Source organism: Saimiri boliviensis, chromosome 13 (assembly GCF_048565385.1).
Source record: "Saimiri boliviensis isolate mSaiBol1 chromosome 13, mSaiBol1.pri, whole genome shotgun sequence".
Taxonomy (NCBI): domain Eukaryota; kingdom Metazoa; phylum Chordata; class Mammalia; order Primates; family Cebidae; genus Saimiri; species Saimiri boliviensis.
This window is the reverse complement of record NC_133461.1, coordinates 31775841-31792236: the sequence shown is the minus strand read 5'-3', so window position 1 is coordinate 31792236 and position 16396 is coordinate 31775841. Positions and strand designations below refer to the sequence as shown.

The window sequence follows — 16396 nt, the reverse complement described above, 5'->3', positions numbered from 1 at the left end:
ACCAGACAGGCCGTCAGTCAGCTTCACAGAGCACTGGTGTCTAAAAAGAAACTTTAAACTCTGATAGCTTCCATCACCTGCTCCTCCTGCCTCAACACCTCAGCCTGTCCCCCAGATTTCTCCCAAATCCAGTCTCTGAGACCCACCAATTCTTCAAAGCCTCTGTCAGGTCCCACCAGGCTACTCCCACCACTCCCATTGCTGTCTCCTCTGAAACTTACAAGATTTATAGTCTATGCCACAAAACTGCAAGTTTATTTATACACTGTCTTACATAATTTTTCATGTTTGTCTCTTTAAGTGTTCTGTAAGTTTCTTAAGGACATGAATCATACCAAATAATTCTTTAGTAGCATCCCCTCTCCCCCAGTGCAAAGCCGAGGGACACTTAATGAATGTTTCTTGATTGTTAGGATAAAGTTTCAGGACTCCCTTTGTATGAATCCATCCATTCAACAATTAGTGTCAGGCGCTGTGCTTGGTTCTGAGAATCTGGAGATGAATAAAGCATCTCTTACAAGGGTCTTACAAGCTGTTCGACTTTATACATCACTGCCCCTCTCTACATGAATATGAAATGAGGAAGACTTTAATAGGACTATGGAGAGAATTAAATGAAATAATCCACATTTAGGATTAGCTTCTTAGGTTAGAAACTGCCTCATGATCCCTTAGTGAATGATAATAATTAATTTTTTTGAGACAGAGTCTCACTCTGTTGCCCAGGCTGGAGTGCAATGGCACAACCTTGGCTCACTGCAACCTCCACCTCCCAGGTTCAAGCAATTCTCCTGCGTCAGCCTCCTGAACAGCTGGGATTACAGGCATGCACCACCACACCCGACCAATTTTTGTACTTTTAGTAGAGATGGGATTTCGCCATGTTGGCCCGGCTGGTCTCAAACTCCTGACCTCAGATAATATGCCCACCTCAACCTCCCAAAGAGCTGGGATTACAGGCATGAGACACCACTCCTGGTCAATAGTTAATATTATTAACTGATTAATCCTTCACCTGTGGGGAGGAGGGGTGTCCCTAGAATAATAGGTAGGGTTAAGAGCTAAATTAGAAAATTATGAGATATGAAGTGAATGACCTGAATACATCAAAGAGGAGAAATTAAATCCTCTAAGAGGTAAATCCCTGGAAAACAGAAATGTAAAAAAAAAGGGGGGGAGGGAGGGGACAGGAAGAAGAGATGGAATCCAGGAGTGAGATGGTGTCATTGTGCTCCTGAGGGATATCTGAAGAAGGTGCAGGAAACTCATATCCAATACCTGTGCAGGGCTGGGCAGAAGGCAGGTCAGAGCCAGGATTAGAGGAAGGCCAGCATGACACCCAGAACACAACATTTAAAGAGGTCCTCGTTCTCAGGCTCATTAAGTATAATGTTGACACCTGAGAGTAGGGGCCACCTTAAATTTTGTTCCCTGGATCCCTTGCTGGCCTCACCTCATCTCATTTTGCAGCAGGTGCTCAAGTGAAACTTGCTCTGACCAGCAAAACTATAAAGTCCCTCTGCTGACCCACCACACACCCAGGCTGCAGTCAGTGCAGCAACCCTTCTCCTTTCTAGGACACCCTCCCCCTCAAGAAGCACACTCTCGATAGATCCTCAGTCCCTATGGTTCCAATCCTGGGGCTGTGCCTGTTTCTCGGGACAGTCACAGAGGGCTTTGTCCCCTGGGTAGGAGGACAGCTGGCTCAGTGATGAGGACCTTCGAATATACACATGTAGGCAGCACAAAATCAGGCTGTACTTTTCCTTGACCCAGTTTCGAATCCTCAAGTCTCAGGCCTGCACCAGCCACAGGCAGGCAGCCCAGCTTTGTGCCCTGAAGGAGCAGGAGAGAGTAAGGCCGGAGGGACGACAAGGCATAGGAGGGTCCTCTGTACTTGAGGCTGGACAAAACTCCTGGCCTCAGCTCCTGTGCACTGCACAATCACATAGAAAAGCAATGGGACAGTGCTGAGCAGGATGTGCTAAGTAGAGACACCACAGTGCTGTGAATTCAGAGGAAGGAAAGAGCACCATGGGCTGAGAACAGACAGAGAAGCAGGATTTGGACTGAAAGACAGCTGGGACGGGACAGCAGGCGGGGAGGCAGTGTGGGTGAAGGCCCAGAGTTAGGACAGATGTGACATGTGTAAAAGACCATTGGCTGGCCAGGTGCGGTGGCTTACGCCTGTAATCCTAGCACTTTGGGAGGCGGAGTTGGGTGGATCACCTGAGGTCAGGAGTTCGAGACCAGCCTGGCCAACATAGCAAAACAGTCTCTACTAAAAATACAAAAATTAGCCTGGTGTGGTGGCACATACCTATAATCCCAGCTACTTAGGAAGCTGAGGTAGGAGAATCGCTTGAACCCAGGAGGTGGAGGTTGCAGTGAGCTGAGACGGCACCACTGCACTCCAACCTAGGTAACAGAGTGAGACTCCATCTCAAAAAAAAAAAAAAAGAAAGAAAGAAAGAAAGAAAAGGAGAAGAAAGATCCTTGGCTGACAGGGGAAAAATATTCAACTTCCAGAGTAGGCCTATGCACAGACTGACAATTAGGGGTGAGATTTTTGTTTGGGGAATAGAAACATTCAAAGACTTCCATTTCTAACAAAATGGCCTACTGAGAAGCCCTCTGGGACAGGTGCTGTGACATACCCCCCACATCCCCTTCGAAAATGAAGGACTTCGCCCACCTGTTGGGGGTGCCATTAGCTAACAGCCCACAGCTCAGTCCTCTGAGAACTGCTGCAGGTGAGCACACTCAAGGTTACGTCCTCTTCCAGGGCATATACCTCTTCCAGGTATAAAAGTCAGGCCCCTCACCCCAACTCTGGGCAAGTCTGAAGGGCTATCCCATCTCCAGGGCTGCCTATGGGGTCCACTGAGGGTTTCTCTGGAACTGTATTGTGTCTCAGTTTCTCCCTGTGACCATTCATATTTCCTTCTTTCTTTCTCAGATATTGATCCTAAGAGCACTTCTCAATAAACATCCTGCACTCTAATCCCTGGCTCTGAATCTGCTTTCCAGGGAACCCAGTCTGCAACAGCCTCCCACTACAAAACACTAAAGTAACAATTAAAATGTCTTTTAAATGCGTTATTAAATGGATGAATAGTTTGGCAAGAAAAGAAGCAGTAGATGCATTCGTCAGACAATCCCAGATTCATGCTTCCTTTGTAATAGCCCAAGGGCCCTCCCAAGGCAGAGGGTCACACTAGAAACCTCCTCCTAAAGCCAAGAAAACACAAATAATGCAAAAGAAAAGAAAGGAGAAAATGCAGGGCATGTAAAAAACACAAAATACAATAAATGTAAATATACTAAACTTTCTAGGTAGAAGACAGAGATTGTCAGATTCGTCATTAAAAACTATATGTATGTGCTAGTTACAATAGACATAGAATAAAAGACATGCACATTTTTTAAAGAAGGAATCAACATCATCATAAATAACATGTTCTCTCACCACAATGTCTTTGCATTTAAAAAATCGAAAAGATAAGGAAAAAACTAAGGTATCTGAATATTTTAAAGTATTTCTAAATTCATGGGTGAATAAACTATGATAGAAATTAGAAAATAATTGGAATTAAAGATAATTAAAATACCTCTGGTATTTACTAGCTATACGACTTTGAACAAATTACATAACCTCACTGTAGTTCAGTTTCCTCATCTATAAAATGAGCATGGTAACAGTATCTATTACTTGTGTTATGTGAATTCAGTATGGTCATATATAGAGCCCTTGGACTAGTACCTGGCACATAGAGAATGCAATACCATTCTGAGTTCTTGTTATCGTCATCATCTCAAAATTGAAGGGATTTAATTAAAGAAGTATTAAGAGGAAATTTTATAACTTCAAAAGTTTACATTAGAAAATAGAAAGACTGAATATTGAAGAGATAAGCACCCAACTTAGGAAGTTAGAAAAATGACAGAATAAAACTGAAGCATAAAAATTAATAAAATAAAAAGCAAATATCCAAGAGAAAATCAGCAAGGCCAGAATCTGATCATCCTACAGAGACAATGTAAAAAATAGAAAAACAAACAAGTAAATAATGTTAAGAATAAAAAGGGTGGCCGGGCGCGGTGGCTCAAGCCTGTAATCCCAGCACTTTGGGAGGCCGAGGCGGGTGGATCACGAGGTCGAGAGATCGAGACCATCCTGGTCAACATGGTGAAACCCCGTCTCTACTAAAAATACAAAAAATTAGCTGGGCATGGTGGCGCATGCCTGTAATCCCAGCTACTCAGGAGGCTGAGGCAGGAGAATTGCTTGAACCCAGGAGGCGGAGGTTGCGGTGAGCCGAGATCGCGCCATTGCACTCCAGCCTGGGTAACAAGAGCAAAACTCCGTCTCAAAAAAAAAAAAAAAAAAAAAAAAAAGAATAAAAAGGGTGGCAAAAGGGTGGATATGACAGATGAAATACAGCATACTATAAATTTTGCCAATAAACTTCATTTTTTTAATTTCTAGAAAAATATAATTTACCAAAATTGATTAAGAAAGAGAAAACTTAAATACTCTTACAATCACTAAAGAAATGGATCAGTAACTTCATTAGTAAGTCTTCATTAGTAAGAATGAATGGATTAGTAAGTCTTCCCATATGGAAAACATTAGGGGCAGATGGTTGTACAGGTGAGGTCTATGAAACTTTTAAAGAATAGATGAATCTGAAAACTTGCGTAAGTCATTACAGAGAATAAAGTGTTAACCTTCTCACTTGCAAGAGTGACATTAAAAATGGTCTTGCAAATGAGTTAGGAATAGGAAAAAATTACATGCCAATAGCATTCAAGAACAGGAACAGAATATCCTTAACAAAAATGATAGCTAACAAAATCTCACATCATATAAAACAAATAATATACCACAAAAAAGTTGGGTTTACCCCTAAAATTACAAGTTGAACATCTATTAATGTAATTTACCACATCAAAAGATTAAAGGGGAAAAAACTACATATCATTCAACAGATATAAAAAAACGCACTTATAAAATTAATATCTAAATACAACTTTTGGGGATGGAGGCAGCAAACCACCATGGCATGTGTATACCTATGTAACAATCCTGCAAGACCTGCACATGTAGTCCAGAACTTAAAGTATAATTTTTAGAAAAGCTAGACATTTTTAAAAAGTTAAAAAAGAAAAATAAATAAATACGACTTTTGGCTGGGACAGTGGCTCATACCTGTAATCTCAGAAACTTGGGAGGCTAAATAAGACCATCACCTGCGGTCAGGAGTTGGAGACCAGACTGAGCAACATGGTGAAAACCCCTCTCTACTAAAAATAGAAAAATTAGCCTGTCATGGTGGTGCATCCCTGTAATCCCAGCTACTCAGGAGGCTGAGGTGGGAGAATCCCTTGAAACCAGGAGGCAGAGGATGCAGTGAGCCGAGATCATACCATTGCACACCAGCCTAGGCAAAACTCCCTCTAAAAAAAAAAAAAAAAAAAAAAAAAAAAGTCAAAGAATCTAAATAGATATTTCTCCAAAGAAGATAAACAAATAGCTAATAAGCACATAAAAAGATGCTCCACATCATTAATCATCAGAGAAATGCAAAATCAAAGCCATAGTGAGACATCACCTCAAAACCACTGAGATGGCTATAATCCAAAAACAGATAATAAAAGTATTGTCAAGGATGTAGAGAAATTGGGACCCTCATACAATGCTAGAGAAAATGTAAAATGATACAGCCACCTTGGAGAACCCTGGAAATTCCTCAAACGGCAAACACAGAGTTACCATATAACCAATTCTACTCACAGGTATAAACCCAAGAGAAATGAAAACCTATGTTCATACAAAAACTTAACAGTGAAAACGACACAAATGTCCATGAGCTTAAGAACAGAGAAACAGAATGTAGTGTATCCATGCAATGAAATATTATTCTGCAATAAGAATAAATGAAGTACTGATACATGATATGACATGGATGAACCTTGAAAACATTCTGCTTAGTGAAAGATGCCAATCACATAGGACAACATAGCACATGATTCAATTTGCATGAAATGCTCAAAACAGGAAAATCTAGAGAGACAGAAGACAGATTCATCTGTTTGTTTATTCTAGGACTAGGAGGGATGGGTCCAGAAAGTGATGGCTAAGGGCTACAGGATTTCTTTTATAGAGGAATAAAAATGTCCTAAAATTGACTGTGGTAGTAGATGTGCCACTGCTTGAATATATTAAAAGCCACTTAACTGTTCACTTTAAGTGAGTGAATTTTATTTCAATAAAGCTGTCAAAAAAAGAAAGAAGAAAATGGTGAGGACTAAGACAAGAATGTTCACTATGACACTTTTATTGAACATTATGTCAAAGGTCCTAGCCACTGCAGTAAAACAAGAACTATATATTAAGGTATAATGGTAGAGTAATGAAAGAAAGAAAAACATCTACATAGAAATCCCCAGATAATCTATAGATAAACTATTATTGGTATGTGCATCATCAAGGTTGCTAATTATAAAATTAATACACAAAAAAATCAAATTTATTTCTATATACCAGGTACAAATGGTTAGAAAATATAATTTTTTAAAGATAATTTTTACAATGGTGAAAATTTTACATAGTTTTTAAATAGTTAAAAGCCATGTAGCTAGAAACAAATTGTTATGGACTAAATAATTGCTTGTGTCTCCCCAAAATTCCCATGTTGATATCTAATCCCCAGTGCAACGGTATTTGGAGGTGGAGTTTTAGGAGGATGATTAGGTCAAAGAGCGGAGCAGTCATGAATGGGATTGGTGCCCTCATAAGAAGAGGCCAGAGACGTAGCTCCCTCTCTTTCTGCCACATGAAGATACAAGAAGTCTGCGCCTGCAGGAGGGCCCTCGCCAGAACCCAACCATGCTAGCACCTTGATCTTGAACTTTCAGCTTCTTGAACAGCGAGAAACAAACATTGATTGCTTAAGCTACCCAGCCTATGGTAATTTGTTATAGCAGCCAAAATAAGCTAAGACATAAATCTGACAGAAAACATTTGAACTATTTATGGAGAATTATAAAATTCCATTGAAAGACACGGGAATGGCCGAGCACGCCTATAATCCCAGCACTTTGGGAGGCCAAGGCAGGCAGATCACAAGGTCAAGAGATTGAGACCATCCCGGCCAACATGGTGAAACCCCATCTCTACTAAAAATACAGAAATTTGCTGGGCATGGTGGCGCATGCCTGTAGTCCCAGCCACTTGGGAGGCTGAGGCAAAAGAATCGCTTCAACCCAGGAGGTGGGGGTTGCAGTGAGCTGAGATTGTGCCACTGCACTCCAGTTTGGTGACAGAGCTGGATTCTGTCTCAAAAAAGAAAAAGAAAGACACGGGAAGACATTCAAGGCCCATGGTTTTCTGGTTTTCCTGAGATTAAGTTTAAGAGACAGACTGAGACCGGATTATTAACACCTGCCATATCTTTTCTTTCCACCTTAAAATAAACATTGCCCTCTCCCTGTTTCTCTGTTGAAGTGTAAACATTTGAAGTCATAACACTCTAGGGCTATGAGCTTATATGAAGATAACATTAACAAAGGGGACTGGGGGCAGTGGGGGGCTTAAAAGAAGAGGGGACAATTTCCATGCCCTTTATTATGGAAAATCTTTCTTGTAATGCTTTCTCTTCTCAGCCTTGATACCTAGAAAGGGTCATCTGCGCTCCCTGTCTCCACACTCTTTCCCCACTCACTCTCTGCCTGCGGAAATAGGATTCTGTCCCCACTCTTCTCTCCCAAACTGTCTTTGCCTCTACTGCCAACCCAATGGACACCGCAATCCCATCCCACCCGAGCCCTCTGCCCGGCATGCCACAGCTGGCCACTCTCACTCTCGCACCCTCGTCCCTTGGTTTCCTTAACACTTCCCTCTCCCCTTTCCCCTCCAGCTCTCTCCAGCCTTGACTTCCAGAGCCAGCTCTCGTCTCTCTACCCCTTGTAGGTGCAGACATCCTTCAAGGCTCTCCTTTGCACCCCGACCCATCGTCATTTTCCACTCTGCTCTGTCCTTGGTGACACATCCAATCCCATTGTTCACACCAGTATTTTTCTAACTAAGGGTTTCAATGGATTGTTAAATTTAGTCTGTTGCTCTCAGATTTTTTTTGGTAAAAACTTTTTTACTGTGGCAAAATACACAATAATAAAATTTATCATTTTAACCACTTTTAGGTCTACAAATGAGTGGCATTAAGTTCATTCACATCACTGTGCTACCATCACCACCATCCATCTCCAATACTTTCTCATCTTTCCAAACTGTAACTCCAAACCCATCAAACGATGACTCCCCATCCCACACCCAGCCCCCAGGAACCACCATTCTACTTTCTGTCTTTATGAATTTGACCACTCTAAGGCCCTCATATAACTAGAATCATAGAGTATTTGTCCTTTTGTGCCTGGCTTATTTCACTTAACACAAGATCTTCAAGGTTCATCCATGTTGTAGCACATTTCAGAACTTCCTTTCTTTTTGAGGACAATATCCCATTATATTTTTTAATGAAGTAGGATGGATTTTTTTAACAAAGTAAAATAGAAAACATTAGAGGGCATTTCTCATAATAAGGCCAAGTATCATTTCGCAAAATGTTTCAGTTGAGTGTGCACATAACCGTGTTCAAGATCCTGGGTATAACATATGTCTTACTGTACCTGCCAATCATGAAAGTTTGGAAAACACTGATGTCAGTGGTTGGTGAATCCAAATCTACACTGCTAGCCTGGCTCTTCACAGCACAGTTCTGGGTAGCTCCACGAACACAGGAGGATCCAGATCCCACAGCTGTCACCCAACCTACACCTTCCCTCCCCCAGACACGCCCTTCTCATAGGGTCCCCACTTTCTGCTCAGGAATTGGGCACTGCCTGCCTGCCCCATCTGCCCCCAGTGATACAGCTCTAACCCCTGGGTCATGCGGATTCACTCAGCTCTTGCCTGTACTTGTCAAGCCTTGTTCAAACTCGATTTCATCCCCCTTCCTTTCACCTTTGCCTATGCCTGTGAATCACTCCCCTTTTTCTGAAGACCCCTTCAAATCCCTCCATGTACCTTCAAGCACAGTGATTTGCCCTGGCTCCCTCCTCCTTGTTTTTAGCGTCCCTCATCCATTCCTCTAGGCATGGCTCATGTGTGAGTTATGTGCCTTTCTGTCTTCCCAATAGCCACAGGCTCCCTGGAGACCCTGGACTGTGCCTGCCTTGCGCACCATTGTATCCTCAGCACTTAGAGTAAATCTTCATGAAGTATTTGTTCAATCAATCAAAAACAGACATGGAGAAGCCAAGAGTATCAAGGGGAACGTTCACAACTTTGTTTCTTGTCTTTTTCTCCTCATTCACGTAGTGCAGGCGTCCCCAAACTACGGCCCGCGGGCCGCATGCGGCCCCCTGAGGCCATTTATCCGGCCCCCCGCCGCAGTTCAGGAAGGGGCACCTCTTTCACTGGTGGTCAGTGAGAGGAGCACAGTATGTGGCGGCCCTCCAACGGTCTGAGGGACAGTGAACTGGCTCCCTGTGTAAAAAGTTTGGGGACGCCTGATGTAGTGTATGCTTTCTCTATTGAGACACTGAGCCCACTAAACCATGGCACTGCCACACCTTCTCCCCTCCTGACCAAGGAAAGTGGTGTAAAGGGACACCCCCCAGACTTCTGACTGATCTCAGTGGGGCCCTCCCAAAAGCTCCCATTGCCCATTGCAGAGCACAGGGAGGGCCCAGGGTCCGAAGAAGTAAGTACATATTGGCTCACAGCCCCACTTCCATTTGCTGTGGGCTTTCGCTAAACTCTCGCTGGAAGAACCTGCCATTGCTGTATCCCTGAGCTCTTTGTGAGGTGGCATCGCACCAGCTTAGCACAGAAGCAAAGAACAGCAGCCCTCAGGAATCCCCTGGCTCCAAAGTAGACCTGCTCCCTGCACCAAGTTCTTCTCACTTTGACTGGGCTGTGACAGTACCTCCCAGACTCTCTCCTTCTTTAACCCTTCCTGTAGAAAGCCCAGCTAACACCCTTCCTAGGGGATTTTATCCTGCCACTACCCTACTCAAGGATGAGACATGGCTTCCAATGGCCCAATGAACCAAATGCAAATTGTTCCCCTCAATCTTCAAAACACTTTGCTGAGTCCAGTGATCCACCGTTGCATTTGCCTCCTTCATCCCTTCCTTCCCCCTCACACCAGCTGTATCCATTTCTTCATTGTGTCTCTTCCAGTTACAATCCCTGCATACGCACACATAGTCCTACTTTCAATTATTTATGCATTATCCAATACCTATTGAGAACTTTTAATGTGTTGGACACCATATTTGGTGTTCACGGTGCAGCTGGGAACAAAACAGAGCAAATCCCCATCTCACGAAGCTTTCGGTCTAGAGCAGTTTCTCAACCTTACACTATGACATTTGGGGCTGGGAAATTCTTTGTGGGGGGCAAACTATGCAGTGTAGGATCTTTACAACATCTTAGGCCTCTTCCCACTGCATGCAGCAGCACTTTCCTCTCCCTAGTGTGAACACCACAGAAGTCTCCAAACATTGCTGTGAGGAATAGGGGACTGAGAATCTCTGATCTAGAGCAGCAGGAGGAGCTTGTTGCAGCTTGCAGATCACCTGGGCAGCTTGTTACAAAGGCAGATTATTAGATCCCATCCCCAGACAGCCTGATTCAGGCTGAAGAGTCTGCATTTCAACAGCCCTCCAGCTGGTTCCAATTCAGGCCCTCCCAGAACCTCTGCTTGAAGAACACTGGTCAAGTGTTTCTAGACAGGAGACAGAGTGATGATAATCACACCAGGTCAGTTCATTACGATCACGATATATGGAGGAAACAAGATGGGTAAGCAGGTGCTAGAGGTGGTACTGATGTGGCAGCCACACCCAGTTCAAGGTCAGGACTGGCCAAAGATGAAGCCAAGTGCTACAGCATAGGGAGGGTCAGGTGTGGGAGAGATGGGAGGAAGTTGTGCCACCTTTGCTCCTGCCCCCTTTTTGAATGTGCACGCCCCCACCCCCACCCCCACCTTAAACCTTATCCTTCCTTCAAGGCCCACTCAAGTTCAACTTCCTCTGGGCACAGTCTTCCCTAACTCCTCCAACCCACCAGTGCCTGTCTTCTCAGACAGTTTAACATTCACTTTCTATTTCATTTGTGGCTATTTTTTTTTCTCCCAAATAGACTTCAAGTCCTCTGAGCACCAAGACCACACCATCTCCTTCTTTACAGACCCTTATTACAGGTGCCCTTCCAGGATCCCGCCTATACAAGTTTTGCTTGCTCGATTGGCTAACTTGATTGAGTCCCTGGAGTGCGGCCTGCAAGATAGCATCTATGTGATTTAGGGGGTCAGGGTTTCTGTGAGGGAGGAAGGGAAGCACCTGCTATGCCTGCTGAACTCCAGGCAGCTAGCCCACCCACCCAAGACCAGGGAGGGCTTCCCAGAGCAGGCAGGTAGTAGTTAGACTGGTGTTTGCCATGGCCGCTTATGCTCTCCCCCTGTTGACAAGGTAGAAAGAATCCCAGCAGCCCCAGCAACTTTGGGGACGTGCCAGCAGGGGGCAGGAACCCAGAGCTGCCCTGTTGAGGAGCAAGTGCCAAGATGACAGCAGGCAACTGGCCTGCAGGGCTGCAGCAAGCCGTGGGGGACCCAGCTGTCCTTGCACAGGATCATCTCAGGGGCACCAGTAACCAAAAGAGGAGGCAGGCCCAATCGGATCCAAGAAGCCAGGAGGCTCCAAAGATGGCCTTTAAAGCCACCAGCGCCAGACAGCTCTCAGGAGCTGCCACAAACCGGGGAACGCTCCCCGGGAAGGTCCTGAGAACAAGGTGCCTCATTACTCCCTAGCTCTGGGGGAGTTACAAGGAGGGGAAATAGCCGAAGTGCTCGGGTTTCCACTGCAGAGCGGCACCTAGCAGCAATCTTCACCCTCCCACCCTCATAGGCAGCCCAGATTGGGAGCACCCATGCCTCTTCTCACCCAAAGGATGAGAAGAGGGCTATTTCGTTATGCAGAACGTTAGAGAAGAAGAAGGTGGGATGCTTACTTAGCTAGAGAGACCTTTCTTTTCCTATCACTCTGGGGAAGGGTGGGTGAGAGTCGGGAGATAACAGCAGCACAGGAAAAACACACCCCAGCAGCTAGGAGAGAGGGCTCTTCCCAGGAGAAGATCTGATATGGGTGTAGCCTAGAGCAGGAGTCCTCCTAATCCCCTAAACCAGGCAGAGAAACCCCAAGTGTTCCCCGGAGCCAGCAGAGTCGGCAGAAGTGGCTGGCATTTCAGTGTATCTTCTGCAAACAAGAGAGACTGAGGCTGTGCCCGAACTGAATTTTCTGAGTGACACCTCCTGCTGCTCTTTCTCTTGGTGGAGTTTGGCCATGGGCGGGGGTGGAGTAGGGGGAGATCCCAACTAGGGGGTTAACTTCTGCTGCAGCTCTGACCTTTTGCGCTAAGGATGAGAAGGAAAAGAAAAAAAAGCCATCTGTTTCAGAAGGAATCAGGTTGTGAGTTTCACAGATCCAGTGGCTGTGGGATTATAAGACTACACTATCCTTGTCGCATCGCCACCGCCCACTACCACCCCCCACCACACCCAACTCGAAGCTCCTGTAGGGGAAAATGTTTTTTCTCCCAAGGGTCCCTACAAAAGTTCAGGACTCGCGAGGTTAAAAAATAAATAAAAATTAAAAATTAAAAATCTATACGATTTTGAGCCCTCCTACCCCGGCGTCCAAACGAATGGCCATAGAACTGTGGGTTTGGAGGACACCGATCTGATCCATGAGGTCTCTCCGAGTATTAAGTGGATTTATTCTCAGGTTGGTTGCTTGGAATTCTAACCTGTCCTTCATTTTTTACCGTGGAACAAAGTTGTCTGGGCCTTCCAGCTGGCGCTGGGCAGGCAGCTGGAAGCAAGGATGCTCTTGGAAACGCGGTGACCCACCCCTAAGCGGCGGTGCTCGGGGCGAGGAGCGTATCCCAGGATCACTCACCCCCGGGCGCTGCGGCCGAAGCTGCCTCTGCCACTGCCACCCGGGGGGCTCGCCCGCCGGTTCCGCGCATCCCGCCCTCTCACGGACTTTCTTACCTCTTAATGTAGTTCCTGCCATACAGGATCTGTTGCAGCAAGGTCACCAAGGCGAAGGCGCAGATGAAGATGAAGAGCAAAGTTCGATTCCCCAACAAATCCCGGTTGGCCGAGGGGTCCGCGTAGCGCATCCTGGCGACTGGGCGCCGCGGGCGCGGGGTACGGGGCGGCCAGGCAATGACTGGCGGGGTTCCGGGGCCCCGGAGGGCGTGCGGCCGACTTGGCGCCCCACGGTGCGGTCAGACAGGCTGGGGACTTCGCGGGGCAAAGTTTCCGGCTGGCGCGGCCGGAGCTGGGGACATCCAAGCGTCGCAGGCGCTGGGGCGGCACGCAGGACAGGGCCGGTCACAGAGAGCTCGGCCGGGGCCCGGAGCCTTCCCCCTGGTGCCTTTACCTCCGGTCGCCCGTGCCGGGCAGCCGCCGATTTCCCCGCGGAGAGCCGGAGGCGGCCCCTCCCGCCGAGGTGGCGGCCAATGGGGAGCGCGGCCCGGGCTCCTTCCCCAGTGCGCCCCAGCGCGCCGCGCACCGCCCCCTCCAGTCCGGCTCCAGATCGCGGGCGCCCAGTGCACTGTACCTGCCGGGGGCGGGCCGCGTCTGATCCCTGGGCCTGCAGCGAGGCACCGCGAAGGTTGGCCTTTGGTTCTGCTGATGGGGACGGGGGAGGGGGTACAAAACACCCGTGCAGTCTGGCTAATGATAGGCGGATCGTGGGGAGGGGGAGGGGTGGAGCGGAAAACGCCGGGTTTGAATCTTGGAATTAAAAAGAGGGCAGGGGCCGGGCGCGGTGGCTCACGCCGGTAATCCCAGAACTCTGGGAGGCCAAGGCGGGCGGATCACAAGGTCAGGAGTTCGACACCAACATGGCCAATATGGTGAAAGCCACTCTCTACTAAAAATACCAAATTAAAAAACAACAACAACAAAAAAAAACATTGGCTGCTAATCCCAGCAACTCGGGAGGCCGAGGCAGGAGAATCGCTTGAACCTGGGAGGCGGAGGTTACTGTGAGCCGAGATCGCGACACTACACTCCAGCCTGGGTGACAAAGATACTCCGTCTCAAATAAATAAATAAATAAACAATAAAAAATAAAAGAGGGCAGGAAGAGGAAGCCGCGGCTGCAGAGCTGGACTTGATGGAAGGGAGCATTTGCGTGCGGCGCGCAGGGCACTGAGTCACCGCCGTGGCCGCGTCCTCGAGCTCTCCTAGCGATTTCTCCGGAGAAAGCAGAGCAAGGTCAGCTGGGCAGCCCTTCAAGGACGGCGCGCGCGGCTCCTGCATGCTGATGGTCTGCGGGGCTGCCTGCCTGCGCCCCGGCGCCCAACTCCTGCAGGGAAGAAATTCGGGGGCTGCCCGACCCCGCCACAGGCCTCTCCCCCACCCAGCCGCAACCCGGCGGCAGTTCATCAAAGACCTTGTTGTTACCGAGACACTGGGACCTTGTCTCATCCTCGGAACCGCTCGTAAATCTTAGGTCGGGCAGCCGGCAGCCTTCGGGGACCACAGTCCCCCCATTAGGAAGTCAGTTACTACATCCAGAAAGATTCGTGCTTCAGAATGCATGCCAGGGAGAATAATCACTGAAACGCAATGCGAATGTCGTGCCTCTTCAGAAATTCTTAGCCTGAAATACTGTCCCCACCTCCCATCCCGGCCAGGCGACGGTCCTGGCATCTTGACACCGCAGAGCCTCCAAGCGCTGGGAGTCGCGTGCTCGCGGCGCTCGCCACTGAGGCCGGCTGGAAGATTCTAGGGTGCCCCTTCCCAGGCTCCGCAGACACCCCGGGAGTTTCTACAGTCAGGCCAGGGATTCAACTGGGAACCTGACCGAAACTCAAACCTCAGCAAAAGAACTTTGATGGGGAAAGTGCCCAGATTCAAACACCCTCGACCTTGGCATTTAGTAGTTCCTTCTTTGAACTGGAAAGATCAAGGAATGCACAGTAAAATCTCATGATAAGGCTTCCACCAAGGTCACAGGTAGGCTTTTTTTTTTTTTTTTTCTGAGGCGGGGTCTTGGTTCTGTTGTCCAGGCTGGAGTGCAGTGGCCCGATCTCAGCTCACTGCAAACTCCACCTCCCGGGTTCAAGCAATTCTCCTGCCTCAGCATCCCAAGTAGCTGGGATGCTACTTAGCATGCGCCACCATAGGCATGCGTCACCACACCCGGTTAATTTTTGTATTTTTAGTAGAGACGGGGTTTTGCCTGTTGGCCAGGCTGGTCTTGAACTCCTGACCTCAAGTGATTCGCTCACCTCCGCCTCTCAAAGAGCTGGGATTATAGGCGTGAGCTACCTCGCCCAGCCACAGGTAGGCTTTTTAACCAATTAAAGAAAAACTTGAACATTTAAAGGGCCCATTATGATAATAATTCCTGTATTTGTTTGCTGTCTTGCACATCAAAACGTGCTTCACTTGCATATATTAATGCATTTTTACCTCCTAGGCCCTGGCTAACCCATTTTACAGCTCAAAGGACTAAAGCAATAGTTACCCAAAGTAACTCACCTAGCAACAAGTCTTGGGATTCTGAGATGAGGCTCTTTCTCCCACACACACAGGCAGGCTGGCTTCTTGGGAGTGGGACTTATTCATTTGTCCCCACCACCACCATTGATTTTGACTTAATGCTCCGCTCTTGCTGTCTTCAAATTTTTGAACAACGGGGTTTGCGTTTCACTTTGCACTGGGCCAGATAACTTATGTGGCAGGTCCTACACACAGGCTCCAAGTTGACAGTACTAATTTTTCACTAATTTTTCTCTACTTGGTGCTCAAATGTAGAGTTGGAGGGGTGCTATCATCTTCACTCCAGGCAAGGCACTGTCCTTTTCTTTGTATTCCTGCTTATTCTCCACCCCATCAGGTCCTCACTCTGATACCTGTCTTTGGGTGCATGCTTTCTTGGAAAAACAAAACAAATCTATTTTCAAGTAATGAATCCACATTATCCTAAGAACTTTTGAATTGCAGTATACTACATTTACAGAAAAGTACACAAATCATAAATGTTCAGTTCGCTGGGTTTTCACAAGCTGAACACACCCATATAACCAGCACACAGATCAAGAAACAAAAACATCAGCCCCCAGGAATCTCCTAGAGTTCCTTTCTGGTTCCTACATACTCAAGAGTAACAACTGTTCTAACCCTAAAGATCAGTGCTTCCTGTTCTTGTGTTTTATATAAATGCAATTATACATTATATATTATTTTGGGTCTGCCTTATTTTGCTAAACATTGCTATGAGATTTATCCATGTTGTTGCATGTGGT

General features: G+C 46.8%; 1 protein-coding gene across 3 annotated transcripts in view; it reads right to left on the bottom strand.

The window, feature by feature from the left end:
- Window positions 1-16084, bottom strand: part of ST8SIA5 (ST8 alpha-N-acetyl-neuraminide alpha-2,8-sialyltransferase 5) — a 98200-nt gene extending 82116 nt beyond the window's left edge. Inside the window, exon 1 of one of the 3 annotated variants that reach the window (XM_003924690.4) lies at window positions 13122-16084. In XM_003924690.4, coding sequence (XP_003924739.1) covers window positions 13122-13252 — 131 coding nt within the window. In that variant the 5' untranslated portion in view covers window positions 13253-16084. The remainder of the gene's footprint in view (window positions 1-13121) is intronic. The other 2 variants (XM_074383519.1, XM_003924689.4) reach the window with 2 other exon arrangements.
- Between the last annotated feature and the right edge of the window lie 312 nt (window positions 16085-16396).